At 44.3% G+C, this 26,779-nt stretch overlaps 1 protein-coding gene across 1 annotated transcript in view; it reads left to right on the forward strand.

Moving 5' to 3' along the window:
• The first annotated feature begins 550 nt into the window (after nt 1–550).
• The window catches only part of HELB (DNA helicase B), a 30,114-nt gene continuing 3,885 nt past the window's right edge, over nt 551–26,779 (forward strand). The window contains exons 1-11 of the mRNA XM_059726062.1: nt 551–1,062; nt 5,340–5,503; nt 7,622–7,996; nt 10,960–11,183; nt 14,162–15,052; nt 16,435–16,606; nt 18,758–18,899; nt 21,128–21,258; nt 23,401–23,485; nt 25,030–25,089; nt 25,600–25,858. Of these exons, the coding sequence (XP_059582045.1) occupies nt 566–1,062; nt 5,340–5,503; nt 7,622–7,996; nt 10,960–11,183; nt 14,162–15,052; nt 16,435–16,606; nt 18,758–18,899; nt 21,128–21,258; nt 23,401–23,485; nt 25,030–25,089; nt 25,600–25,858 (3,000 nt within the window). The 5' untranslated portion in view covers nt 551–565. The remainder of the gene's footprint in view (nt 1,063–5,339; nt 5,504–7,621; nt 7,997–10,959; nt 11,184–14,161; nt 15,053–16,434; nt 16,607–18,757; nt 18,900–21,127; nt 21,259–23,400; nt 23,486–25,029; nt 25,090–25,599; nt 25,859–26,779) is intronic.

Genomic DNA, 26,779 nt, shown 5'->3' on the forward strand with positions numbered 1-26,779 from the left:
GGAGTCGGGATGGATTTTTACCCCATAGACTGTGTGGGGTTTTGCCCTATGTAGCGAGGAGCATGGCACTTGGCCTGGAATTCCTGTAGCACAGCAGCCCTCAACATTTTTGGCGGGTGAGCTGGATGGGCAGTGCCATCTGTCCATGGGCTGGGTCCACTGATGGTCCTGATCTTGCACCTTCGGTCTCTGGCTATGTGTAGGGGGTACATGTGCACCCCCTGTGAAAAGGCGCTGCCAACACTGCTGGTGGTGCCCCTCGGGTGGTTGCCGTTTGCCACCCCCCGTTGCTGACACTGCCGGCAGCATCTGCAGGCGGTCCGTGATCGCCGCAGCAGCGTCTGTGGGTGGTCACTAACTGCTGGGCGGCGCTCGCCACCCACCTACGCCGTGGCTGCCTGCAGGAGCCATGCTTCTGCTGCCACCGCCTGTGCGGCCTTGCGTGACCCCCAGCCTCGGGGCGGGGGGCCCACAGCATTCATGCCTGAGGTTGCTGCCCCAGGGCCCCATGTGGCCTCGAGTGGGTGACAGCCCGACTCCCACCTGGCCCCTGGCCGAGGAGGGAATGCTCGATGCAGCCGCAAGCTGGCGCCGTGCGGGTGTGGGGCGAAGAGACCGGACCCAGCCGTGGCAGCAGCACCTTCTCAGCCACTGGGAGCCCGGGGCTGCCTCAGAGGAACGCGCTCCGCCAAAACAGGAAGTCGCTTCCCTGGGGGCGGGGCAGCTCAGGAGCTGGAGCACAGGGCCGCGCCGGGCAGGCTCCGCGCTCGCAGGGAGGGAAGCGGAGGCGTGCGCCTCCTTCCGGACACGTGGGCCGGGCCGGGCCGGGCGCGGGCATGGCGCGGGCGGGCGAGCAGCGCTGGGCCAGGCCAGGACCCGAGCTGTGGGGGCGGCTGCTGCCACCCAAGGACGAGCCGGGGCTGGGGCCCGACGAGGAGGAGGAGGAGGAGGAGGAGGAGGAGGAGGAGGAGGAAGGCTACGAGGACGCTTTGCTGGACGAGCCGCTCCTGACGGGCCCCGCCGAACTGAGCTGCGAGGGCGCCGGGCAGGCGCGGCGGGCAGGTGAGCGCCGCGGCCGGGGGGAGGGGCCGACGCAGGCACTAGCCGCTCCCGCCTCAAGTGTAGCGGGTTTGCGGGGGCAGGTGACGTCATGGCGTGGGGTGGAACCCTCGCGTCTCCTCTCCAATCAGCGTGGACCTGCGGGGGGGGGAGAGAAGGAATTTACCGCCTGAGCACCTGTAATCTGAGTGGATGTGGGGGGGAGGGCAATTTACCGTATTTACTTACCGTATTTACTAGCTTATGCCTTTCCCCTCCTGATGCTCAGCCCTGCATTCACTCCCTGCCTGATCTGGCTTGGCAGCGCCCAGGGTGTCCCCTGCAGCTGGTTCTCTTGCAGCTGGCGCTCAGGGCAGGCAGTGGAGGCTGGGGCTGCACTATCCCTTCCGCCAGTGAACCGCTGAGCCCTGATCTCTGCCCACCAGTGGCTGGATCAGCTGTGCCGGAGCATGGTGCAAGGCCGGCGCCTGGGGATGCTCCAGGATGCCACTGTGCTGGGATGTGGCTGCTGGTTCCAGCGCCTGGGAGGCAGCGAGTGGAAATTTGGGAGCAGGGGGAAGCAGTGATTGCTGCCCCCAGTCCCCCACTGCCAAATTTTCAGGCCCTTGGGGACCCCTGCGGGCCAGATCCCGCCTGCTGGCCAGGGGCTAAATCAACACCTAGGGGGTGGGCACTTGTAGCACCTGAACTATTTTCAGTGCGGTTTTAGCCGAGGTCGTCCAGACATAAAAGCTGGTTTAGTACAGTTTAAACCACCTGCAATCTTTTAAAAGTACCTGGAAAATCCAGTGTTATTTGTAACCGGTTCTCTGGGATTGGGCCCAGTGTTAGGTGCAGACACCGCGCTTTCTGTGATAGTGTCCGGGTGGTGCTGCAGGCATCCCACACTGCACCGTTTCCTTGTCCCTGTTTTCCCAGTGATATGCTTTGCTTGGTGGCCCCTGGAGCACTCCTTGTCAACTGCTGACCTCCACTTCTGTTCCTGTTACTGGTTTAAATTGTCCCAAGAAATTGTAGCTTCGTACCTCTGAGAACATGGGAGGCTAACCATTTCTCTGTGGGCACGTGCCCTTGGTTTTTCTGTGCATCAAATAGGCTTTCTCCCCCTTCTCCTGCCAATCTCCACACTGGCTGCTCTGGTACTGCTCGCCGCTCAGGTGGTGTTGGGGAGGTGGTCTCTGCTTTGAGCAAAGAACAATTCATGGGCCAGTTCAGCCATTTTGTGGTGTGAAGTGCTGCGCAGTGGCTCAGTTTTCTTTCACTTAGCATTGACTTGGCCCATTATAGTTTCCTTCCATATACATAGTCTTTATTATCTGAAACCTCAGACTAGGTTGTACTATTTGATTTAATGAGCTATTATACTGCAATAACTGGGCCCAAACTTTTTTTAATGTTTAAAATTGAAAGTTATAACTAGTTACAAATTATGCTTTGTTGCAGTTGTATACAAAAAGAGCCATGAATCTAGCGCTGGTAAAGTTTGTAGAGAAATTAATTTTTTTATCAGAGAAGTAAATGTTTGGGGAAGTTTTGCATTAATTTAGAAGCAATAAACTAAAAACATGCTAGGTGCCAGATCCTATACCCTTGTCTAAGTGTAGTGCTCAGAGTAAAATTCTTTGGGTGTGTCTACACATTCATTAATGAGCCTTAATTACTGCTCATTTAGTTTAGTACTTGTTTAATGAAGTACTAAATGTCCAGTATCTAGAGTTGCTGCGCAGTAGTGCCAGCGCACACTTATTTTGTGACACTTTAGCCTAATAAGACTATGCAGTAGGCTATTAGCACAATTTTTAACTGCCACGCTACTGCAGTGTTATCAGGCTAATGTGCAGTAAGTGTCTCAAGTAGACACGCCCTTTGTTTATCAGCACTTGTTGAATTTGTCTCCTTGTTTGAACTCTTATAATCCCTGAGTCTCACTCAAAGTCAGGTGTTAGACAAGAATATAACCGCATCTAGGTGAGATTCAGAGGTTTATTTGTGTGCCCAAAAGTTCCTTTTTGAAGTGGGAAGAGTCAGCACCTGGGAAGATTCTGGCACTAGATGTTTGCACACTGATGTCCTTTAAAATTGGCCAGCAGGTCACTCTGGTTTAATTCCTGAATACAGGCTGAGGGATCCTGTATCCTGGGGGATGCCGAGTTAGCTCTCTGGTTGTTTTTCCAAGCACACATTTAGTGTTTTCCTTAAGAATTGAGTTCCTATTGTGTTATTTTTTTTAAGTAGTTGTGGTTGCAGTTGAAGTCGAAGTATGTAGCTTGTCTGATGATGAGAAGCTTGCCTATCTTTATTCTGCAAATCCAGTTAAGTTTGCACTTTATTTACAGGTTCTATTAAATAAAATCTTGTTGTTCTTGTAAGGAGAATAGGACAAATGAAAGTAATGAAGTTAAGCAGTTAACTTCAATTAACCTTCACTTCTACTAAGTGATAAACATCTCCTGGCATTATCTCTTGAAAGTTGCAGAGTGCTGAAGATGCTACCGTCAGCTAATAATAAACTTACTGGTTCCAAACAAGCAGCTGTAGGAAAAGAGTGTTTCCCAAACAGTACATCATAACACAAATAAACTTTCCAACAACTCGGTTATGCTGGGATGAGATGAGATTCATAGATAGGGACATAGACTGAAAAGGGCCCCCTGGCCAGTGATTCATTTTCTCTGCCTTAGCAGGTCTAAGGCAGTGATGCTCACGTAGAGTGCCACCTTGGAATGCCTTGAGCTTAGCACCGTTAGGTTTACAAACAGGATTCACAAGATAAACCCAGAAATTTGAAATGGAAATCCATAGCTGTGGTCTTCCTGAGTTTTCTCCAGTAGAAAAACTGCCATATTATTTTTCTGTAGTAAAAAAACAGAGTGAGAACTAAGAGCTAGCATTTTCTAAGGAGTGCCTTTAGTCTAAAATGTTTGAGAACTACACTGACCGGAGGATTTCCCAGACTCATCTCATTAAACCAAAACACTGCCTCAGACCTTCATACATAACTATGTGGCAGAACAAAAATAAACTACAGCGGTGGTTCTTAACCCGAGTAGACTCAAGGGACCCTTTGGAGAATGCCAGCTATTACCTTTTGTTCGTTTTCTAACTATGGAAAAATAGCACTGTTCTCTTGCAAAGATATCAGAAAATCACAACAAATCAGAATGTTTTGGGCATTATGGATTCCTGTTTGAAATCTCTTGTTTATGTTGTTAATCATGTGCAAGTATTTACACACCCCTTAGTGCTAATATTGTACAGCACCCTATGGCACTGTGAAAAGGATTTTGTGGCACCCTGGTTGAGAATCCCTGCACTACAACACGTCACAGATAAAAGCAGAGGCAACAAGGGCACTGCCAGCTATCTTGTCATGCCAATGAGGATCATGTCATGGTATGGAAGAAGGTAATCCTCCCCCGCACTGTTCTATTCAATCTGAGCCAGGGGAAATAGTTTCATAGTAGCTAGAGTCAGGAGGGACCTGAACAGATCATCTAGCCTGACCCCCTGCCACAGGCAGGAATGAATGCTGGGTTCACAAGACCCCAGACAGGTGATCATCCAACCTCCTCTTGAGTATGCCCAAGGTAGGGGCAAGGACCACTTCCCTGGGAAGTTAGTTCCAGATTTTGGCCACCCTAACTGAAATATTGCCTTCTGATCTCCAACCTAAACCTATTCTCCACCAGCTTATGACCATTGTTCCTCGTCACCCCAGGTGGTGCTGGGGAGAAAAGAGCTCTGCCTATTTGCTGTTGATCCCCCCTGATGAGCCTGCAGGCAGCCACCAGGTCCCCCCTCAGCCGCCTCTTTCTGAGGCTGAACAGGTTCAGGTCCTTCAGTCTCTCCTCGTAGGGCCTGTCCTGTTGCCCTCTCAGCAAGTGGGTGGCCCTCCTCTGAACCCTCTCCAGGCTGGCCACATCCCTTTTGAAGTGCGGCGCCCAGTACTGGACACAGTACTCCAACTGCAGCCTGACCAAAGTCACATAGAGGGAGATTATCACCTCTCTGGACTGGCTTGAGATGCACCTTTGGATGCATGACAAGGTATGGCTGGCCTTACTGGCTGCGGTCTGGCATTGGCAGCTCATGTTCATCTTGGAGTCAATAATGACTCTGAGATCCTTTTCCACCTCTGTGCTTTCAGGAAGGGAACTCCCCATTCTGTGTGTATGCTGTGGATTCCTTCTTCCAAGGTGCAGCACCCTGGATTTGTATACATTGAACCCCATCCTATTCTCATCTGCCCACTTCTGTAGTCTGTCTAAATCTATTTGCAGCCTCTCTGTCCCTTCAAGTGTGTCCACCTCGCCCCACATCTTGGTGTCATCAGCAAACGTGGAGCGTGCTTTCCATCCCCTCGTCCAAGTCGCTGATGAAGATGTTAAACAGTGCGGGCCAGAAGACCGAGCCCTGGGGTACCCCACTGCTCACATCTTGCCAGGTTGAGTACAACCGTCCACCACTACTGTCTGGGTGTGCCCCATCAGCCAATTTTTTACCCATCCAACTGTGCAGGCATCAATGCCGCAGTCACTTAATTTATTGATGAGGATGGGGTGAGAGACAGTGTCAAAGGCCTTCTTAAAGTCTAGAAAGACTATGTCCACAGCGACACCATCATCCAAGGATTTAGTTACTTGGTTGTAAAAGGCAATCAGGTTGGTCTGGCAGGACCTGCCTTTGGTGAAGCCATGCTGATTGCCTCTGAGCATGATCTCCCCTGCAGGCCTACCACAGATATGCTCCTTGATGATCCTCTCCAAGAGCTTCCCGAGCACCGAGGTGAGGCTTACAGGCCTATAATTACTTGGGTCCTCCTTCCTCCCCTTCTTAAAAATAGGGACCACATTAGCCAGTGTCCAATCCCCTGGCACCTGGCCAGATGACCATGAATGCTCATACAGCCGGGCCAAAGGCTCAGCGATGACCCCTGCCAGCTCCCTCAACACCCTTGGGTGGAGGGCATCTGCACCTGCAGATTTAAAAATGTCTAGTCCTTCCAGAATATCCCGCACTACATCTGCACTGACTAAAGGCTTGATAGAGCTATCCCCAAGATTGTCCCTACCTCTGGTACGTGGCATATCCCGGTCCCTGTTCAGGAAAACAGAGGCAAAGAAACTGTTAAAAGTATCAGCAAAAATAACCATTTTGACTCCAGATTAGGCGATTAGCAGGGTTCTGGGTTTTCCATTTCAGAATGGAAAAATGGAGAAAAGCACTGATTTTCCCCTTTGCCAAAGGAAACTGGATTTTATTGTTTTGCAAAGAGCTCTTTGCAGATTGGCAGAGTTCCAGCCTGTAGGGGGCTGGGAGGGAGCAGGAGGAGGGCTGTCCAGCAGGGGGTGCCACGTGCACGTGTACACTCATGCATACACATGGCTGCCAGACAGCCTGAAGAGCAGCTCCTGCAGGATGAGTTGGGGGGAGGTGGGAATGGAGGGAGGGACTTGGCAGCAGCCCCAGCTCTGCCCCAGCTTGGCAGTGCGTGGGGCTTAGGGCCTGGGGCCATAATGCGTGGCGGCAGGGCTGCGGGCAGCTTGTCCAGGGCAGCAGGGGATGGGCTGGCTTCCTGTTGCTGTGTGTACTCCTGGGGGATGGGGAACCCATGCTGTCCAGCTGTGTGCACAGGGTGGGCGCAGGCCCTGGGGCCTCTGCAGCCTGGTGGGTGCGACCCAGCACTGCAGGGCTAAGCAGCGCTGCGCAGGAAAGCTCCTTGCCACTGTGAGCTCTACACTGCCCTGACCACATGCATCAGCATTGGGGGCAGTGGCACAGGGTTGTGCCGCTTAATGTAGCCCCACACAAAGGGGATGCAAAGACAGCACAGAGCTCACAGCGGCAAGCAGCTTTCCTGCGTGGCTCCGCTCTGCCCTGCAGTGCTGGGTCACACCTGCTGGGTTGCAGAGGCCCTGGGAGAGGGCAGCAGGGGGGAGCCTGAGCCCACAGCATGCAGCCCATGCCCACCCTATATACAGATCTGGGGGGCACAGGTCCTCCCTGCCCTCCTGGGAGTGCACAGCAGCAGGGAGTTGCCCCCCCCCCCCCCCCCCCCCCCCCCCATCAGAGCCTGCAGTAGGCAGGCAGCAGGGGTGGGGGGGAGCTAGGTTCTGCTTTGCTGCTACCACCGGGAGCAGTGGGCTGTGGACCCGGGTTCCTGACCCCATAGCCTCTGGCAGCTGGGGGCTCTTTCTGGCAGGGGGTTGGGGGGGGGGGAGTGAGGGGCATGAGCAGGGCCAGGTGGTTGTGGCAGGGGAGTAGGGGGCACCAGCAGGCCTGGAGGGAGGCTGGGGGGGTGGGGAGCAAGGGGCCTTTTAATTTATCCCAGATTTGAGGGTTTTAATGGGAGAAATTGCAATTTTTATTCTTTTTTAAATCGGGGAAAACCAGGATGATTAGTATGACCTGGAATGAAATTATGGACATCTGTCAAAATTATAAAGTTAAAACTATTTCTAAATTTGTTGACCTAGTGAATTTGTTTTGTAAAATGTAGTTAAATTTAAAATCACAATTTTTTTTAGTCTTAATATTTGTAATTTATTATTATTATTTTCAGTTATAATACAGGAGGAAACATCCCAGAAGAAATATGCTGTGGTTGGACGTTTTCCATTTGTTGGACCTTGGTGGAAAGTTAACATTAAAGTTAAACAGGTGGGATCAAAGAATGTTGCACAAGGATATCCATCATATTTTCTACAGACTGATATTGGAGAGAACCAAAAAGAAGTGTTTTCTCTCTTCTTGAAAGAGTGTGAAGTTCCTGATGATTTTATACTAGCATTTTTTAATTGGCTTCCTGCGAATGCATCTTTGGACTTCAGAAATCTTGAAGAAATACTAGATGAGTTTCAAAAGTCAAAACTTAAGAAAGGAAAAAATCCCAGAGAGACCAAAGAATTTGACATCTTTGTTTATGTTAGGAACTCGTGTAAGTACATTTTATGTATTCTCACATAAAAATATTGAAGATTTTGTTTTCAGATATTTTGTTCAGGCTAATGTCATAGCACACACAGTGCATTTAAATAAATGTTTATTTTACAAAAGATTTTTCTTGTTCACATGCTTAGCTTCAGGCATGTGAGTAGTTCCAGAAACCTGTTTAAAATTGAGCATGTACGTAAGTCTGCATGACCTGAGACATGAAGGAGTAAGGTAGGGAGAAAACATTTTTAGGGGGGGGGTGGCATTTAACACACAGATTCATCCAATAAACTTTTATTTATCTCAGAACTACTGATTCAACTCTGTTCAGCTCTCCTTTATGTGACACCTTCAGCTGTACGTGATTCATGTTTCAGGTGATATGATTTATATAAGTCCCAGTTAATGAGATTTCCTTTTTAAGATAGAAGCATAGGGCTGGAAGAAACTTTGAGAGAAACTAGCCCAACCTTCCACATGCAGGCAGGGTTAAATATACCTAGATCATCCCAGGCAGAAATTTGCTTTTAAACTTAAACAGATGATAGAGTTCCCCCTCCTCCTCAGCCCAAAACCTTTTATTCTGCATGCCCACTATCCCACCCTAAATACCTTTAAAATACCAAGGCAACACTTTCTCCAGGAGAACTGAGGCTTATTAATCATGGGAGTTAGTTGCCATTCAAGCTGCATGTGGTGTAAATGACTAGACTGTCTTGATGGGAGTTGGCTTCAGATAAACTGATTATCTGTTTTTAGCTTATGACGAGTTTCCAATGAAGGAGGTTGCATAATATTCATAGATTGTTAGGGGCTGGAAGGGACCTTGCAGATCATTGTGTCCAGCCTGCCCCCTGCTCTAGGCAGGAAGACAACTGGGGTCAAGTGACCCCAGGTTAGGTGACTGCCCTGACTAACAGGAGTTTTTCCTGGTATTAAGCCTGAAGCAGCGTTCCAGGAGTTTGTATCCATTGGTCCTGGTCTTCCCCAGGGGTGCCCTAGTGAACAGTTGTTCACCGAGCTTCTGATGCACTCCTCTAATATAGCGGTAAGCTGCTATCATGTCACCTCTGGACCTTCTCTCCTTTAGGCTAAAGAGGCCCAGGTCCCTCAGCCTTTCCTCGTATGGCTTCCCTTGCAAGTTCCTGATCATATGGGTGGCTCTCTTCTGGACCCTCTCAAGTTTTTCCATGTCCTTATTGAAGTGCGGCACCCAGAACTGGATGCAGTACTCCAACTGCGCTCTCACCAGTGCTGAGTACAGCAGGAGTATCACTTCCTTGGCTTTACACAAGATGCGTCAGTTGATGCATGCCAGTGTGTTATTTACCCTGCTGGCCATATCGCACTGACAGCTCATGTTCATGCGATGGTCACTCATTACCCCTAGGTCCCTTTCGGCTGTGGTGCAAGTCAAGCTGTCACCTCCGAGCCTGTAAATATGTTGAGGGTTGTTTTCCCCCAGATGGAGCACCTTACACTTGGAAGTGTTAAACTTCATCTGGTTCCGGTCTGCCCAACTCTTGAGCTTGTCCAGGTCAACCTGTATCTGCAAATTATCTTCTGGTGTGGCCACACTGCCCCATAATTTGGTGTCATCTGGAAACTTAGCCAGTGAGCTTTTCACTCCCCCATCCAAGTCATTGATAAAGATGTTGAAAAGCATTGGTCCAGGCATGGTCCCCTGAAGGACACCACTGGCCACTTCCCTATACATTCTGTTCCAGCTTCACGAGCTTTACAGTTTTCCTAATATCCAACATAAGTTGTCTTTGCCCTAAATTATGCTCCTTCCTCCTGATCTTCCTCACAGTCCCATTAGTCCTCTTTAATAACCTAAAATAATTTATTATTTTGGGTCATGAATTCCATAGCTTTGAGTGCTGTTCTCTTGGAGCCTGAGCAATTGCCTCGAAGAATTTGCTGGAGAAAAAAGATCTGAGAGTCACTTTCTTCAAGGGAAGGCAGTTGATCATAAAGCTTGATTTCTTGAGGTTTGATGTATAAAATTTGAATTGATGCAGTTTACAGTAGTTTTAAATATCAGGTAATTTTTTTTATATTCTTACTTGCTAAGGGAGTGCATAGGCTTTTTTTAGCTCTCTCTTCATGAGCATATATATCACTTTACAAAGAAGGACAGTTTTATTCTCATTTTACTGAAGCACAGAAAGGAAGCGACCCACTCAAGGTTAAGGTTGTCTAGTAGGCTAATGGTAGACCAGGAAATAGTACCTCATGCTCCAAAGTAGCTATTGATTTTTCTTTCCACTAAGATACACTGGCTACCTCTACATGAGATGCTGACTGCCGTAGCCCATGAATACTGTACAGTAGTGTTATATGGCAGGAATCATAATGTGATGCTACTGTATAGTAGTCATGAGCTACGGCAAGTCAGCATCACAAAAAAAGCCATTGCTTGGCTCGTATAGACATGGCTCATATAGACATGGCCATTGTGTCTTTTCCCTTCCTTCTCCTGTAGTTTCTGGTCCTTTCCTTGTCCCCAAATCTCCCTACCAGTTATTTAGAGTTTACAAAAATATTTGCCTACTTTCTACTATGCTGTTCTCTTCTGTTGTTCTGTATGAAAGCTCTCCACAAACTGGTAGGGTCAGTCTTGACTATATGTGTAAGCTGATTGTATATAAAATACTATTAAATGCAGTGTCAGCAAAACAGAAAAATAGGGTTGTTTTTTCCCTAGTCTCCATTTGCGTAAATGTAGTTGTTATTCATATCAATAGTCTGTAAAAATGTTTTCAGATTATTAATAAAGTTGGCTATGCACTTTTAACTTGGCTTTAAGGAAAGGAAATGCAAGAAGTGGAAAACTAAAGAACAGCTGGATTTAAGGTTTTTGAGAGTAGGCCTGCTAATTTAAGTAATGAAGTTTAATTGCTTTCTAGAAATGTTTTTTGTGGTTGTATTTTAATAAAGACTTGGTTTGTGATGAATATATAGTTACAGGAAAGATGGTATTGATTGCTTTGATGTTCCCAATGATACTGGAATTCCTGCCGAGACTTCTGCCACGTTATTTTTGCAAACTCATGGAGGAAGTGAATTGGTGTAGAAAGAGTGAAATGAACGGAGATGAGAGAGAAAATGCTTCTTACAGAATGGAAAGGCTAATAGCATTGAATAAGATATTAAAGAATGAACCATGGAAACTTGGATTCAGCACAGTAAGTTATATGGTTATGTTATATTATCATCATAGAACTTAATACTGTTGTTCCAAGCTGTGATCCCTGACTAATTGTATTGAGGTAAGCCTGTGAAGATTGCTCTTCACTGTCTTGTCTCTACCTAGCATCCTTCTATGCAGCTGCCCTAAACTGTAACTTTACTGTAATACCTTATCTAATCTTGTTAGCATTATTCCTGCTTCTTGTGCAAAAAATGCCAATATAATTTAAACTAAAGGAAATGTTATATTTTCTTTGTGTACTGCATGCAGAAAGTGAATGTTGCTTTCTGGTTTGGGGAACACAGGGGTTTCATGTAAAAGATGCTGAGCCCTTAAACATGATCATTGTAATGAGATGGAGGAAAAGTAGTGAGACAGACAGATTTCTACATTGGTGTTAAATTATTAACTGCAGATGTGTGCACACTTTGGAGATCATTCTGATTTTAATTTTTTCAGTATACTTACATGGGGGGTGGGGGGTTAAACTTTTTTGTCATGATTTCTTAATGCATTGAAAAATCTCATGTTGGAAATGAATCATCTCTCAATAGCTTAAGTTTTGAAGCTAACTCCTCCTTTTTAAGTCTCACTTTTTTCCAGAGCTCTCATACCTCCTCTGATCCAGGTTCTGGCTTGTTACCTCCAGTAACATTATTTTGGGCTTTGTACCAGGTCTTAATTCCAAGACTAGGACACAGTTACTCCTTAACCAATAACATGCATTAAGCCCTTAGTAGTTAGAATTTTAATATTGTAGTTAGTCAAAAGCAATATGACATACTCACCACACCAAGGTGTAACGAACACAGTGTCACTGAATGGCCGGTCTGAGAGGTCCTGACTCCTTCGTCTGAGTTCTGAATCTTGGATCAGTGACCAGATCTTTCAGGAGCAGGTTCTGAAGGGTACACTCTCACCTCTTTATGTACCATATACTTAATACGTAAAATTAGCTTAAGCCTGCCTCCTAATGCATATTAATAATCTTGCTTCTGTTTGCCAAATACGGTTACCCTTAACCTGAATTTTCTATTCTGAGGTAATATTTTCATTCTTAGCTGGGGTAGGTTTTGCCCAGGCTATATTTATTCAATTTAGTTGGCCAGCTTCCCTTTTCTTTTAGAGTCAGGAACAGTGTTTTCCATCTGCTCCTTTTCACCAGGTGCAAGTCTCAACCCCAATTCAAGCTAAGCGCGCAGCTTAAGCTAAGCATGTAACTTAAGCGAAGCACAAAGTCAAAACCCAGGCCTGAAGGCCCCTGGGTCCCAACAGGCTGGTTAACTGAAATATAACATTGGAACAAAAGCTTTGAATGTGTGACTTTTCAAATCTTTACCACGTGCTTTAGAAGCAGTAGGATCTCAAGATATTTTATGTCTGAACTGCTGAGTTTTATTGAGGCTAGATGAGTTAGTGTAGAGGAAAAAAGTATTGTTTGAACAGAACTGCAAAGATTGACGAGCTGTACAGCATATCGCAGTGGTGCTGAACCTTTTTGGCTTGCAGGCCAGATAGGTGTTGCGTGGTCTGCCATGCACCAGATCGGGCTGGCAGGCCAGATGCAGTGCCCAGAATGGGTATGACACGGCTCTATCCAGCTGCATGGAGGGCAGCCTGGCCTTGATCCAGTCTTGCAGGAGGAGAGGGGATGTAGTCTGGTCCTGAATTGGCCTTGCAGGAAGGTCGGGAAAGGGGTGGTGTCCAGCCCTAGTCTGCCTGTGTGAAGCTTGGGAAATATAGCAATTTTCAAGTATTTGAAAGGCTGCCTTAAAGAAGTTGGAGAAAAATTGTTCTCATTTGTCATGGAGGGTGAGACACAGGGCAATAAGTTTGAACTACAGCATGGTAGAATTGTATGAAATTATTACAAGAAATTCTTAATTGGAAAAGCAGTGGGAAAATGGAGCAAGCTGCTGAGGGAAGCTATAAAATCTTTATTAGAGGTTTTCAAGAAGAGGCTAAGTTGGTGGCTGCCCAGGATAGTTTAGGAATAGCAAGTTCTGCATCTGTGCAGGATTTTGGACTAATGATTTCTGAGTGAGTGTTGTGCATCTATGTAGATTGTCTGTTTTGTTTTATTTTGTTGTAGGATTATTTACAAAAACTCTTAAAATGGAAAATCAATCAATTACTTTGCATCTCTAGCACAGCTTTAGCCTTTCTAGTCTGTAACTTCAAAATGGCTATTAAAAAAACCCAAAACTTTTACAGGCTCTCCATCATAATGTGAAATAAGCATTTGCTTTTTTGAATATGAGCTATATCAGGGGTGTCAGATTCATCAGGCCCTGTAGTGTGGGTAGTGTCTACTGGCCAGATCATATTTGTCTTACTTAACTGTCCAGTACCATTTGTGTACAAATGAAGCAATCCCAAAACTTTATACATAGATTGTGCTAAGTTTCTGCTTGTTCTTCTATATGAAGAAAAAGGGGAAAAATTAAGTATAAACTTTCCAAAAATGAGACAAAACCATCTCATCTTACTTTGCTAATATTTGGCAGCAAAGGAAATCTTTTAATAATAAGCACAGTAAATATAATTTCTGTTCTAATGTGCACATATGTATTGTAATGCTATACATGTTAATTCTTTTTTTTATATTCTACTTGGTGATAGTTTGGGTAGAATATAGATTTGATACACAAGTCTTCTGGAATTAAATTTATGTTAAAAGTTTCATGCAGGGGAAGGGGAAGAGTTGGTACAAGCTTTCAGTTTTGCACAATAGAATGAAAAATGGATTGAAGAAGGGCTTTTGCTTTGAAAAGTGTTTTTGCTTGGGTTTGAGAAGGCAGAATAACTAGTATTTCTTAAAAATGTCCATATATTTTTCTAGACTTCTTCATATCTTTTGAATTGTAGCTTGTATTTATTTAATGGCAAAATCATTATTCCTGCATCAATATACCAGTGTCTCTTTTATAAAATAATTTAAAACTTTTTTTTTTTTTCCCTTTTCATGGGAAGATAACTTCACGAGAACTAGGTCTTTTCCATTGTGAGGCAACTTGGGGAGCTTTCTGCCAGTGTGAACACCTCCTTTGGAAGATTCCTGAATTGCAGAAGAATGCATTAATAATATACAATGCACTGAAGCAAAGATGTAGAGATATGGGACATACCTGTGAAGATCAAGATGAATTAACCAACTTGGTTTCTAAAGATATGCCCATAGAGCATGCCTGGCAATCCCTTAAATTTTTGAAAGATGAGATGATAGTGATCAGTGAGAAAAAACTTGTATTTCTTGCTTCACTTTACAGAGCTGAAATAGACATTGCAGGTTCTGTAAAACATCTGCTAGCAGACACCACATGGCATCTACATGGTGATGTGCGAGAGGTACTCAATGTTAGTCATATTAACAAATCAAAAGCAAGAGATGATGATGATGATAAAGTATCCAATGACCAGCTTTGTGAAGCAGAGAAGCTGAAGGCAAGCCATATTCCAGATAGTCATGACAACTCTGACAATAATTTGATTTCTGGTGAACAGACACCAGATATAGAACCCATAAATGAAGCAGAATTGGATCCAGACCAAGTGAATGCTGTGAAGATGATTTGTTCTAATCCTGTGACAATCATAAGTGGAAAAGGGGGTTGTGGGAAGACTACAGTAGTTAGCTCTCTCTTTCAGTATTTACAGAAGATGGAAAAAGAAATAGAAGATGCTTGTAAAAGTTTTGAAAATGACCAAGATGTAACAGATGAGTGGAATACCTTTAGTCATTGTTCTGACAAAAATAATGTTCGTGAACGCAAGCTTATAAATGTATTACTTACTGCACCCACAGGAAGGGCAGCAAGCCTGCTGAATGAGAAGACTCATCTTTCTGCTTATACACTCCATCAGGTATAGAATTTAGCCTTTCCTACTCTTTCTAGTCATCTTTTAGTCATTGCTCTTACTTTGTATAAGAAACAGATTGCTAACTAAACCTGTTTCATAAAGCTTTGTGACTCATCATTTAGATGTAGCTTCTCAACATTTCAGTCCAACCTTGTTTTACAAATCAGTATTATAAAATCATAACTGGATACATTTTTCACTTTCTTTTTATTTTAAATGGCATAGGATTAGGAGGGTTTCAGATTATTTTATCAACTTGATAAAGCTTGAAAAATTTGTAGTATTTAAAATTGAAGAGAGAAGTCTCCTTTCATCCACATGGTGGCATATATCTACTGTACTCAGGAGGCATAGAAAGGCCATAGATATCCATTGAGAATATTGGAATTTAGGATGATAGATTTCCATGTGAATATTTATGTAATATTTATATTTATGTTTAAATTTTAAAAAGTTAGTTTAAAAGTTGAGCCTAACTTACGTTTTTGGAAAACATACAGCAGAATAAAACTATCAATAAAAAATTGTCCCTAGCAACTAGACTACTACAGATCTACAGAAGAATAGTCTTAACATTCATACCACTTAACTAGAAAAAAAGATGGCCTTTGCCTAGTGGGAGAGTAGATACTATGTTGGACCAATGTAATACGTGAATTACACCGAGTCTTCTGCTGACTACAGCTTCTCACTAACTTTCCTGTCTAATAATTATTAAAAGAACTCAGCAGACCACATTTGAGTAAGGGCTATGTTTTTGAGGATATTTTTGCATGTTCCTATGTATAAGCAGTCTTTATTGATTCTTCCATCAGAGTGCATGTTTTTAGCAGATGTGTGTTTCTGGTAATTGAAGAGTAAGACTGAATGTTAATTTTGTCTCATTATGTCAGGGGTGGCAAAGATCTGGCCTCCCAATCCATGTCATTTGGCTTGTGGATCTGTGGCATCCAGCCTGTGTGGCTCCCCATGGGGCTGGAAATTTGGCAGTGGGACAAGAGGTTTCTTGTCATGGCTCCCAGAATGACAGCAATTAATGCTGCAGCTGTCCATCCCACTGCCAAATTTCTGGCTTCATGGGCTGGATTTAGAGCACTGATCCATGTCTTCTGTCCTCTGGGGCAGGAAATTGGTTGGCAGGAGCAGCAACAGCTACTGTGGGTCTAGGAGCCTTAGCAGTTAATACTACTGCTAAGTTTCTGGCCCTGAAGACCTAGATGAGTTGACATGCCTGCCTTACGTAAATTGAAATTTTTTTTATGATAGAGATAGGATGAAAGATGCCATGATATGCTTCTTATCACAAAAAGTTATTTAATTTTCATAATTTCAGTTGTTTCTGGAATAGAAATAAATTTTAAAAGTTTGGTTTAATTTATTTCTAGATCATCCATAGCTTTTACACATGGAACTCAAAAGATACACACTACCCATGGAAGTTTTCTTCAGTGACAGTTCTGGTTGTAGATGAAGGGAGCTTGGTGTCTGTACGACTTCTTAGTTCAGTTTTAAAACTGCTGTGTGCACATGCTCAACTTGCCAAGCTTATTATTCTAGGTAAGTGAAAAGTAAGAGTGTATATTTAGTTTAACCTCTACCAGAGAAATACAGCATGAGTTTTGCAGAATGTGAAAGACCTTGCTCTCTGTTGGAGCAGGGCTGTCCAACGCAAGTTGTGGATACTGGTCGGCCTGTCAGGGGGAGTTTTATATAGGCTCCCCAGGACCCCTACTGCATGATCCACTGTTGCTACCACCATGCAGATAATTCTAACCCTACTGTTGCTATGTAAGCCCACCTCTGCTTCTGCCCACATATGGCTGATTTTCCTTCCTATCTCCCACCCCCTGGTAATGCTGCTGTGCAAGCAGTGTGAGCCCTCTGTCCAAGCCCCCTCTTCCTCCCCAGTGCAAATTCACTGAGCCTCTACCTACCCCATGGACCCTGGCCCCCATCACTGCAGCTTCTGGAACAATGATGGGAGTGGAGGTTGGGCAGGAGTCTGCAGGCTATACATTGATGCCTCTCAGGATGTGTGCAGTCTTTAAGCTGTCAGGCTGTGTTTAAAGCATGTTTGTGATCCCACGATAGTGAGAGGAAATGCAGCAGAAACTTGCCTGGTTTTACTTAGTGTTTACATGGAATTTTTTGAACCACCAGAGAGACAAGCCAACCTTTCCATGGAGATCTGTTCCTGCCATAAAATCATAAATGAAATGAAAAATAATTACATTATTCAGCGTCCATCCTTCTCAGTGCTCCTGTATGCATGGGTGGATCCAGGATGGGGACCACCCCCCCCTTGACAGCATGGCACATGTTCAGTGAGCTCTCTAAGCTCCCCAGCATGTCAGTGCAACTGCTGACAGAGGTCCACCAGTGCCATGAGCTCTTTGAGCTCTGCACCTGTTTGGAGCAGACTCTGGCTAAAGCCCCTGCTTTCGTACAACTGCAGAGCCCAAGGAGAGAATGCTACCATTTGTCCTCCTGCTTTTTCCTCCTTTTCCCCCATTGAATTCAGAATAGAGGAGATCAGGCGGCAGTAGCACTCTCACTTTCTGGACTCCTGGACTGTGGCCAGAGTCCACGCAGTCAGCTGATAAACTCAAGATCTCACAGCATCTGCAAAACTCCAGCAGTAGCTGCACTGGCATTCTGGTGAGCTTAGAAACCTCATTGTTTATGTGCCACATGGCCAACAGAGGGGTGCGGCCACACTGCTTCAGCCCATCTGGATCCACCCCTGACTATGGTGGTTGGCATTTTGTCTGGTTCTAAAAGTATCAAGTAATGAGAATTTGATAACTTCCCCTTACATCTTTCAGCAGTCTGTTACATTTTATTAGGAAGTTTTGCTTCATTCTATAATGTGACTTCAAAGAGGATGTTGGTAGCATGGTGAACAAAACAGAAGAGAAGTGAAAAGCTTAAGGTGCGCCAGGAAAGTAATGACCAAAATGATTTGTTTTTAATCCAACAAACAGAACAGAGGAGCACGAAGAGAATTTTTCTTGTACTTTTGTGCTCACTTTCGGAGGTTGCATACTTGCTTATCAATCATGGCATTCGTTTTTAAAAGTATGACTTTTAAATATGCCTGCGGACAAGTCTGATATCCCCGTACTCTAACAATGTGTTAGTAATGACATTAAATAACAACTAATGATTCTCAACTAGGGTGCCATGGTTACCACACAAACATGCTTCACAAAATGAAACCCAGAGATTTCAAATAGGAATTCACAGTATTTAAAACATTCTGACCTGTTGTGGTCTTTCCAAATTCTTTGCAACAGAAGAATTGCTTTTTTATTTCAGTAAAAAAAAATGAGTGAAATCTAAGAACTGGTATTTTCTGAGAGGTGCCTTGGGACTCATGACAGTGCCTTTAAGTCTAAAAGGCTAATGACCACTGAACTAATAATAATAATGGATTTTAGGACTGGAAAGTAAGACCAAACATACTGAAAACAGCAACACCTTAGAAGAACTAAGACCATGCTACAATCTGATTTTTAAAAAACTCCATCTTCGGTGTCTCAGAAAAAAGCAGTTCCACAAAACGTGTACGGAGTGTGTATATGGTAATTGTGTCATGGCAAAGGGGGTGGAGTGTTCATTTCTTGTATTGCCATGATTTAGGGATGTTTTTATAGCTACTCTTTCTGGTGTTTAGTACTCATCATGATTCTAATACCTTTCATTTAGGTGATGTTAGGCAGTTACCAAGCATTGATCCAGGTAACATGCTGACTGACATGTTTGAGGCTCTGAAGCTAAGAGGTGGGTCCGTGGAACTGAGAACTAATCATAGAGCTGAATCTCAGCTAATTGTGGACAATGCCACAAGGTAGGCTTTTATTTTTTGTATACATTACTAACATTTTTATACTAGTTTGGTCCATTAGCTTGCAGATGACAGTGGTATTGAGCTATAACTAGAGTAAGTGGCTCACTATTTCTGTTTACAGAATCTTATATTCAAAATATAATTCTTTGATAAAAATATCACCCTGAAATTTTCACATGAAATTTGCAGTTTAAACAAAAACACTGAGAACAGTTGTTGGAGTACTCTTGAATAATACAGGTTATATGTTATATAAAACTGTAAACCGGAAAATATCCATTGTTTATATGACCACAAGAAAAAGTTTTGTTTCTATTTAAGATTTGGGGCCAGATACTACTGAAAATCTAGATTCCTATACAACCCATAGGGAGGCTTAGGCAAATCTGAAGAGCAGTTCCATTTGAATGAGTTTAGATGCCCAGGGTTTTCTGTGCGGAAAGAGAGGCGATTCTGAAAGCCTGACGGTGAGTAGAGGCAGCCATTAAGAAGTGCTGAGCACAGGCATGCAGCTGAACCCCTCTAAAAAGCTCAAGCACCTACATCTGTCTGCACATTAGGTGCCTCCATTTACTTCATTTCACAAATTAGAATGCTTGTTTTGTCACATTTATTATATAATGTTGTTTAATTTTTGTAACTTCAGTTGTTTCTGGAATATGAATTTAATTTTAAAAGCTTCGTTTAATTTATTTATAAGCTTCTGAGGAGAGAGATGTTCTAGTGTAGTGGTAGGATACCTAGCCAGGAGATGCGAGATGCGTGTCTGTGTCCCTTTCAGGTGAGACAGGCCTGAAAACAACATTTACCACTTCCCAGCAGAATGCCCTGATCATCAGAAACTAAGCTTTGGGGTGTACTTGCCACCCCTCCTTTGAACCTGCACAGCCAAGAATGTGAAAGTCATGGGGTCTGAATGAAGCAACAGAGAGCCTGATTCCAGAGGCTGCTGGGTTAGGGCTTTTCTTCGGGATAGGGGTTGACCTGGGTTCTGGTCCCTGATCCAAGGATATTTCTGTTTAACCAGTGGTAGCCTAATCTAAAATTATGGATAGAGGGGCTGCTCAGTTTAAATCTCCCGGTTCTCCCAGGAGAGCACTCTTATAGCTTGGCTACAATCAGCTTCCTCCTTGTTCTGCTTGTATTCTTGTCTTCCCGGAGCGCACCTTGAATGGGAGGAATGGAGGTGCTTCATGATTAAGGCATTTTCCTGGAACATTCAAGCTCTCCAACTGAAGAGGCCCTAGAGTCCAGATGTCCTGCTTTCTGGGTACTGGCCCTAAACTCTAGGCTACAGAGGAAATGTACCATTGTTCATTTTTGAGCTGAATTCAATGTAGCAGGATAAAAGAAAGAAATTACTAGTGCTCGTCTGTGGCCTTCACTTGTATATAGCGAGTGTCATTCAGTTTTACAGAAAATGGGAGGGTACTCAGTTCTCCAAGTCTGGGGTGGCTAACTCATGACACAAGTGAAATGGACAGCTGCTGTATGTGTTGTGAGCCCCGGGTGCTAAGTGAAGGGAAGCTCTGGAATGGAAACTGGAATGGGGCAGGACCCTGCTTTGAGGGGAGAGTCACTGATAAGAGCCAGGTTAACCCTTTCCTACAGCCACCAAATCCAGGGATTTGCATCCTTGCTCATCATGTACTGTGATGGTTGCAGGGCAGTGTTAACCTGGCTCTTGGCAGCGACTCACCTTCCCCCCCCCCCCCCCAATCCTACCTCTGATCTGCTCCCTGCAGCAGCTGGAGGCTTGAGCCCCCCCCCCCCGGTGTCCCAGGGCACAAACTCTATCAGATGTGCCTCTGGGGGATGGAGTTAAGAGAGGCACTTGGGAAGGGGACAGCATTTAGCTTGCAGCACACCTGCCAGAAAGGCTTGCCACCACTGGTTTAATAAACTTAAATGTGGTCTTGTCTGTACTATAGAATTTCTGCTGCTTATGGCTGTGGTGGTACAGCCATGTTGATAGAGCCCTCTAGTGTACACTCATTGTAGGCTGACACTTTTGCAATATGACCATATACCACATTCCTTAAAGGCATGCATTACCTGAATAAAAGCCCTCATTTGTCAGCAGTGCGTTGGCTAATGGTCTCCTATCTCTGGTCAGCATAGCTTTCCTGGCACAACTTTGTAGTGTAGACCTGGCCTGTGTATCAAAAGGTGCAGGTGCACAGCTGGAGTGTTTTAATAGGAAACTGTTTTTTCTTTTTGTGGTTTAGAATCTCACAGCGGAAATTCCCAGTATTTGATGCAACAGTCACAATCACCGGTTGGAATGAGAATGTGACCATGCCAAGCCCTGAGAAGAAATTTATTTTTGTTGTTTTGCCTTCTGAAGGAGATTCTGATTGTATGTTTGTATACCGAGTTTATGATCTGTCTTGTAATGCTGCAAGAATTCTCCTCTTCCAGTTTTGCTAAAAGTAACAATTTGAAGATGAAACCAGTTTAATATACCGTAGAGCAGAAACAATTTCAGTACATTTGAATTGTTCCATTAAAAAAAAAAATAGAAAATACTTAAATTATTAGCTCTTTTTGAATTAAATGAGTTTACCCAATAAGAATGAACTGTTTGCAGTGATTAAAAAAACAAAACAAAACCTGTTAATATTATAACCTACTCTGAAAAGTAGCATGGCATCAGATACTTGAATCATGAGAATGATACAAGAGCATGAGCACTTGAGTCCTAAGCAAGTAGTCCTAAAACAGCTTTCTTGGACTGTGGGCAGGGTCCTCCACATTAGAACTGGCTTTCTTTCTGTTGGTTAGATCAGCGGTTTCAAACAAATGGCCTATGGGATGGGTCTGACTCATGGAAGTGGGTCATTCAGCCTGAAGGACTTTTCATGAGCCAGACAGCCCACCCCCAGATCCAGCCTGCAGCTCCTTGCCATGGCTGCCAGAGGTGCTGAGTTGATGCAGCCAGCAGTTAACACTATTCTTACTCGCTCCTGAATTTTTGGTTTTTGATTGTTGCTGGGGATGCAAAGTGGTGGTAATGTTAACCCCTGTGTGTTGACCACACTGTGGCAGCTGCAGTGAGAAGCCCTCTGGACCAGATTTGACCTGCCAACTCCTTTGGCACTCCCAGGTTAGATACAGGGCACTAATAAAGGGAATATTTTTAGGATAAAGGATATTTGTTTGTTTATTCATCTATTTATTGAGAGAGTCCATTGTCTAGTTTGGCATTAAAATATTGCTTAGGTAGGAAATAGAAGGCTACTAGGCATATTTTCTATTTTAGATACCACAAAAAACAAAATATGGGGAAGTGATCCTTGTAGTAGTTGTATATTTCTCATCAAGTAATTTATTCAGCAGTCAGTGTTTAACTTTTATGTACTGTATTTACTTAATTCGGAGATCAGGTTTTTTTCCCTATGTAATATGAGGGGGAGGAGGGAATCCCTTGTCTTAAATTGAGTATAAAGGTGGTGTGGGGGCAGGTGGCTGCTGTGGCTTGGACTTCAGCCCCCACGCAGGGTCAGGGCTGTAGCCGCAGCTGCTGCTTGCCCCCAGCATCCTGCTATCTCCCCCTGCAGCTTCTTCTCCCTATCTCCTCCCCCCCATCCTGAATACAGCCTCTGGTTCCCCCTTACCCTTTCTCCATGCTGGTAGGCCCCATCCATGCTGTAGTCTGGGGCACTAGGCATGGCCCCAGCCCAGCTCCATAGCAGTGGTGCAACTTTCACAGCTGCTATAGGGGGCTGGGCTTGGGCTGTGTTTTGCGCTAGAACAGGGATGGAGCCTGCCAGCATGAAGCAAGAGTAAGCAGTGTGGAGGGAGGAAGCAGGGAGTAGAGGCATGAGAAGATGGCAGGAGGGGGAACAGAAGTGGAGAGAGAAGTGGGAGCAGGCTGGTGGCAGGGAGAAGGCACAAGCAGAGGTCTAGCTGCTTGACCTCCCCACACCACCTTCTCCCACATTGCCTGCCCACCCCCTGCAGCACTGGGGGGAGGGATGACTAAAAGATGACCCACCAATAATTAGATTCTATACATGGAGAATTATAACAAATATATAAATTTTCCATGTATAAAACCTAATTATTGTGGTGTTTGTCTTACATTCATTGTTTTCTTAGCTTCCAGTCAATATGGTAGATTCTGATACAAAGTTTTAACTTCCTAGTTCTAGAGCTTTCTTTAGAAAAAACCCAACAAACTAGTATTTCTACAAACTGTCCTGTCAAAGAATATCTTCAAAGCATGTTTTTTTTAATTGTGTGAAACATACTGAATTATAGCTGTTTACCAGATATGAGTATGCGTTTCTTCTCTGTTTCTCAGTAGCTCAACTCTGGAGAAATGGGGTATTAGAAAGCTGCACAGTGCTCATAACGTTTTTCTGGTAACCAAGAGTTGGCACTCTTGGGCTTATTAAAGCAAATATAAGCAAATACTGATTTCATGCTGAATTGTAATTTCTACCTCTCAGATTTCAGTCTGCATTTTTATACTTTATCTTCTCTTTCTTATAATCAGGCTTGCAATATGCCATAAAGACTTTACTTGAAAAAGGACCAGGATTGCAAGATCCCAAACAATCACAGTTCATTGCTTTCAGAAGGTAAGAGAGCATGTATACAGATACTGAAAAAATCCTGCTAGTGAGCATGTTCTAAAAACGTCTAAATACAGTGAGTTAGAGATGAGTGTTATAGGCAAAAGCACTAGGGAAATATAGGCCACTTGTCTTTTATTTCCCTCTACCCTGTCTTCTGATATTGAATGATTCTTTTATGCAGACTTCCAATAACTTGGGTTTTCCATAAGCTTAATGTTACCTCTCATCTGTGCAGCACTTTGCACGGTACATTCTTGCTTGAAGCCATCTACATAGCTGATGGATATACTGTTCACACTTGTACTGGGGACCAGTATCTTTCCTGTCCATGGTGGTTCAGTACGACAAAATTTCACATGCCTGTGATGGTCCCCTAGTGAAATCAAGCAGATGGTCTTTCCTGAATATTCCCCAGACTGGGGTCACCCAGTTTGGGGAAGACATGGGAAGAAGAGGAGACGAGGTGGTTACAGAATGGAATACCTGCATGCTCCCTCTCTTAAAGATTTGTAGTGCTGAGATTTCCCAGAAATTCTGAGAAGTTTGCAGTGCTAGAACTGAATGCCTGTCCCCATCCAAGTACTACTGTATGAGCACTAGTGGGGTGGGGGGCTGTGCTCAGGCCAGGCCAGGTCAGGCGGAGCCTGGCAGCTCCTCCAGGGGCGTGGGTGGGCAGCTCCTGCTGCTGCTTACACAATGGGAGAGTCAAGGGAGGGGGAGCACATTTTTCCCCCCTCCCCCCCCCCCGGCTTCCCTGTGCCATGCCACTGGATGAGCTGCTGGGCTCTGATTGCCCCATGACCTGGCCCAGGCAGGGCCCCATTCACAGGGCCAGGCTGGGTTGTGGGACAATCCCCACAATGTAACAGGGAGCAGGCAGGGCAGGGGCAGGAATGAATGATTCGCTCCTGCCCCTACCCCACTGTCCCCTGCACTGTGGAGGTCTCTACCTATACTCTCCCTCCCCCCCGCCCCCCAACTTACCTGCCTGCTGGGCCAGCTGTGATCCTGGCTGTGCAGGGTATCTGAGTGCATGCCCCTCCCGCCTGCTGCAGCAGCCTGTGGCCAGGCTGCCCTCCATCCATTCCTGCTGCCCCCTGCATTTGCATTTGAGGGGGCTGAGCCTGGTTAGTGCCCCCCCCCTTTCCACCACCTATGTGTATGAGTATAATTTTTCTTGGATTCCTCTTCCTTCTTGGAAGCAAACCCAAATAACCTATGTAAATTCTGCAGACTTGTTTGCCTTTTAGTTTTATTTTTGGAATTAAATATATTTTTTGCACCAACATCTTATGAATTGGCTTGTAATTAATGAACTTTTCTTTAGCTATCAGTTATAAGATTAGCATTGTTAATACTAAAGTGGGCATTGGCCCACTGTCTGTCCTGTCATGCATAGAGAAGTCAACAACTCTTCCTTAATCCTGATGTATTTTTCTAGCATTTTAAAAAGACTGTTTATATGTAACTGCCTGCGATTTTTCTTACACCCTCCGTCTATTGTTCTGTAAGGAAATAAGGCTCTATTTCTTGTTTCATATGTTTAGGCGAGATTGTGATCTAATAAATGAACTCTGTTGTCGACATTATTCACATCATGTAACCAGGTAAGACAGAGTTTTGAGAATCAAGGCATGTTGTATGAGTACATTTCTTTTTCTTTTTTATCCATCTCGGTTTCTCTTTTAAAACTGAGAAGCCAAATTCTAAATTCACTAAAAACAAAAAATCTGCTTTAGATGCATTACCTTGTTTGTTTGATGCTAGAGTACAAATAAGTAACAAACTAAACTAACTCACTTTTGATTCTCTTTACAGATTTTTAAACATATAAATTGGGCACGTGCTATTTGTTTTTTCTTACTGTACTGGAATTTAGTTTTTAATGACTGTCACACTTAGTCATAGCATGTTTTGTAAAAGCCCTTTAAGGGTATCTAGGTACATTTTAGAAATAAAGATTTCCCTTTGCTATTTCCTAATTTAAAATATACAAATGGCTTTAGCTTTTATAAACATTTTATATGGTATGGGGTGCCAGCCTCATTCTGTACTGATGGCTTAATAGTGTGCTTTATGCTGTTACTTGTTAATTTCAATTTCTATTTCTGATACAGAAACCATAAAAAGAAACTGGTTTTTCAATGTAATGACAAAATTTGTTGCACAAGGAATACCTATCTTACAAAACTTTGTCCAAGAAATACCAAAACCTGCACAAGAAATAGCGATTCAGATAATCCTAAACAATGTGACTGCATGGCATGCTCGATAATGAAAGTCTCTCGCACTGAGCAAAGACCGCGCTTTAATCTCGGAGATGGTGATGAGGATGGCAAACGACTATGCAATGGAGATATTTTTTTCATAACAGATGTATGTATGCTTTTATCACAAGAAGCTGGGTGGTGTTCTCACTAACGGTGCAGACAGAAGTGACAATTTCTGCCTGATCTGGCCACACAAAGCAGTTTTATAGCTGTGACCAAACACAAGCACACGACAGCAAACGGCTTAAAAAATTGCCAGTGAGATGGCCGGTGAAAATCTGACCCCTCATTGCATGAGATATCAGATAAAGATGTTACGAAATGTTCCATCTTTGTAACATGCGTTTGTGGAGCTCCCAGCCTGTCACTGTTTTCAGAATGGGAGGGGGAAAAGAGAGCAGAGGGAGTTCAGTCTGGGGACTTTTTACCCCCAGAGGGTACAGTGGTTGTATTACAGCCCCCGGGGGGGGGAGGGGGGGGCTCTAATTCAGCCACGCCACCCTTCGGCACCAGCTGGGGAGCCCCGAGAATGAGCTCCTTCTGGTGCCTTCCCCCTACTCCCATTCCGAAAACAGTGCTTGACAGAGAGCCCTGGCCATGGGAACCTGGCTGCAGGCTCCTAGCCCCAGCTAGATTCCCCTCTCCCCTGCAACCATCAGTGAACTTCTGTTTGATCTGGGCAGTGTTGTAACTCAAGCTTTGCAAAAATCGTTCTGAGTTATAGCTTGGACCTGCACTGCTGTCTGCACCCTAAATCAGGAACAAAAATTAAAATTTAGTTTTCTCTTATAGTAGATATTTGACCTCACCAAACTCAGGTAATGGGTAACCCTTTTGCCTCTTGAGAGAGACTTGGAATTGCAGTGACAGGGTTTTTTGGCAAAATTTAAAGGGCAGCTTTGATAATACCCGCTTGTTGTCTTGTTTAGCGCTGCATATTCCTTTGTCTTGAAACTCAAATGTTCACAGTGAAACAAATTTAATTTCAAGAAATATGGTATTTATTTCTAGGACATAAACATTTGAA

This window comes from Alligator mississippiensis, chromosome 4 (assembly GCF_030867095.1).
Source record: "Alligator mississippiensis isolate rAllMis1 chromosome 4, rAllMis1, whole genome shotgun sequence".
Lineage (NCBI taxonomy): Eukaryota > Metazoa > Chordata > Crocodylia > Alligatoridae > Alligator > Alligator mississippiensis.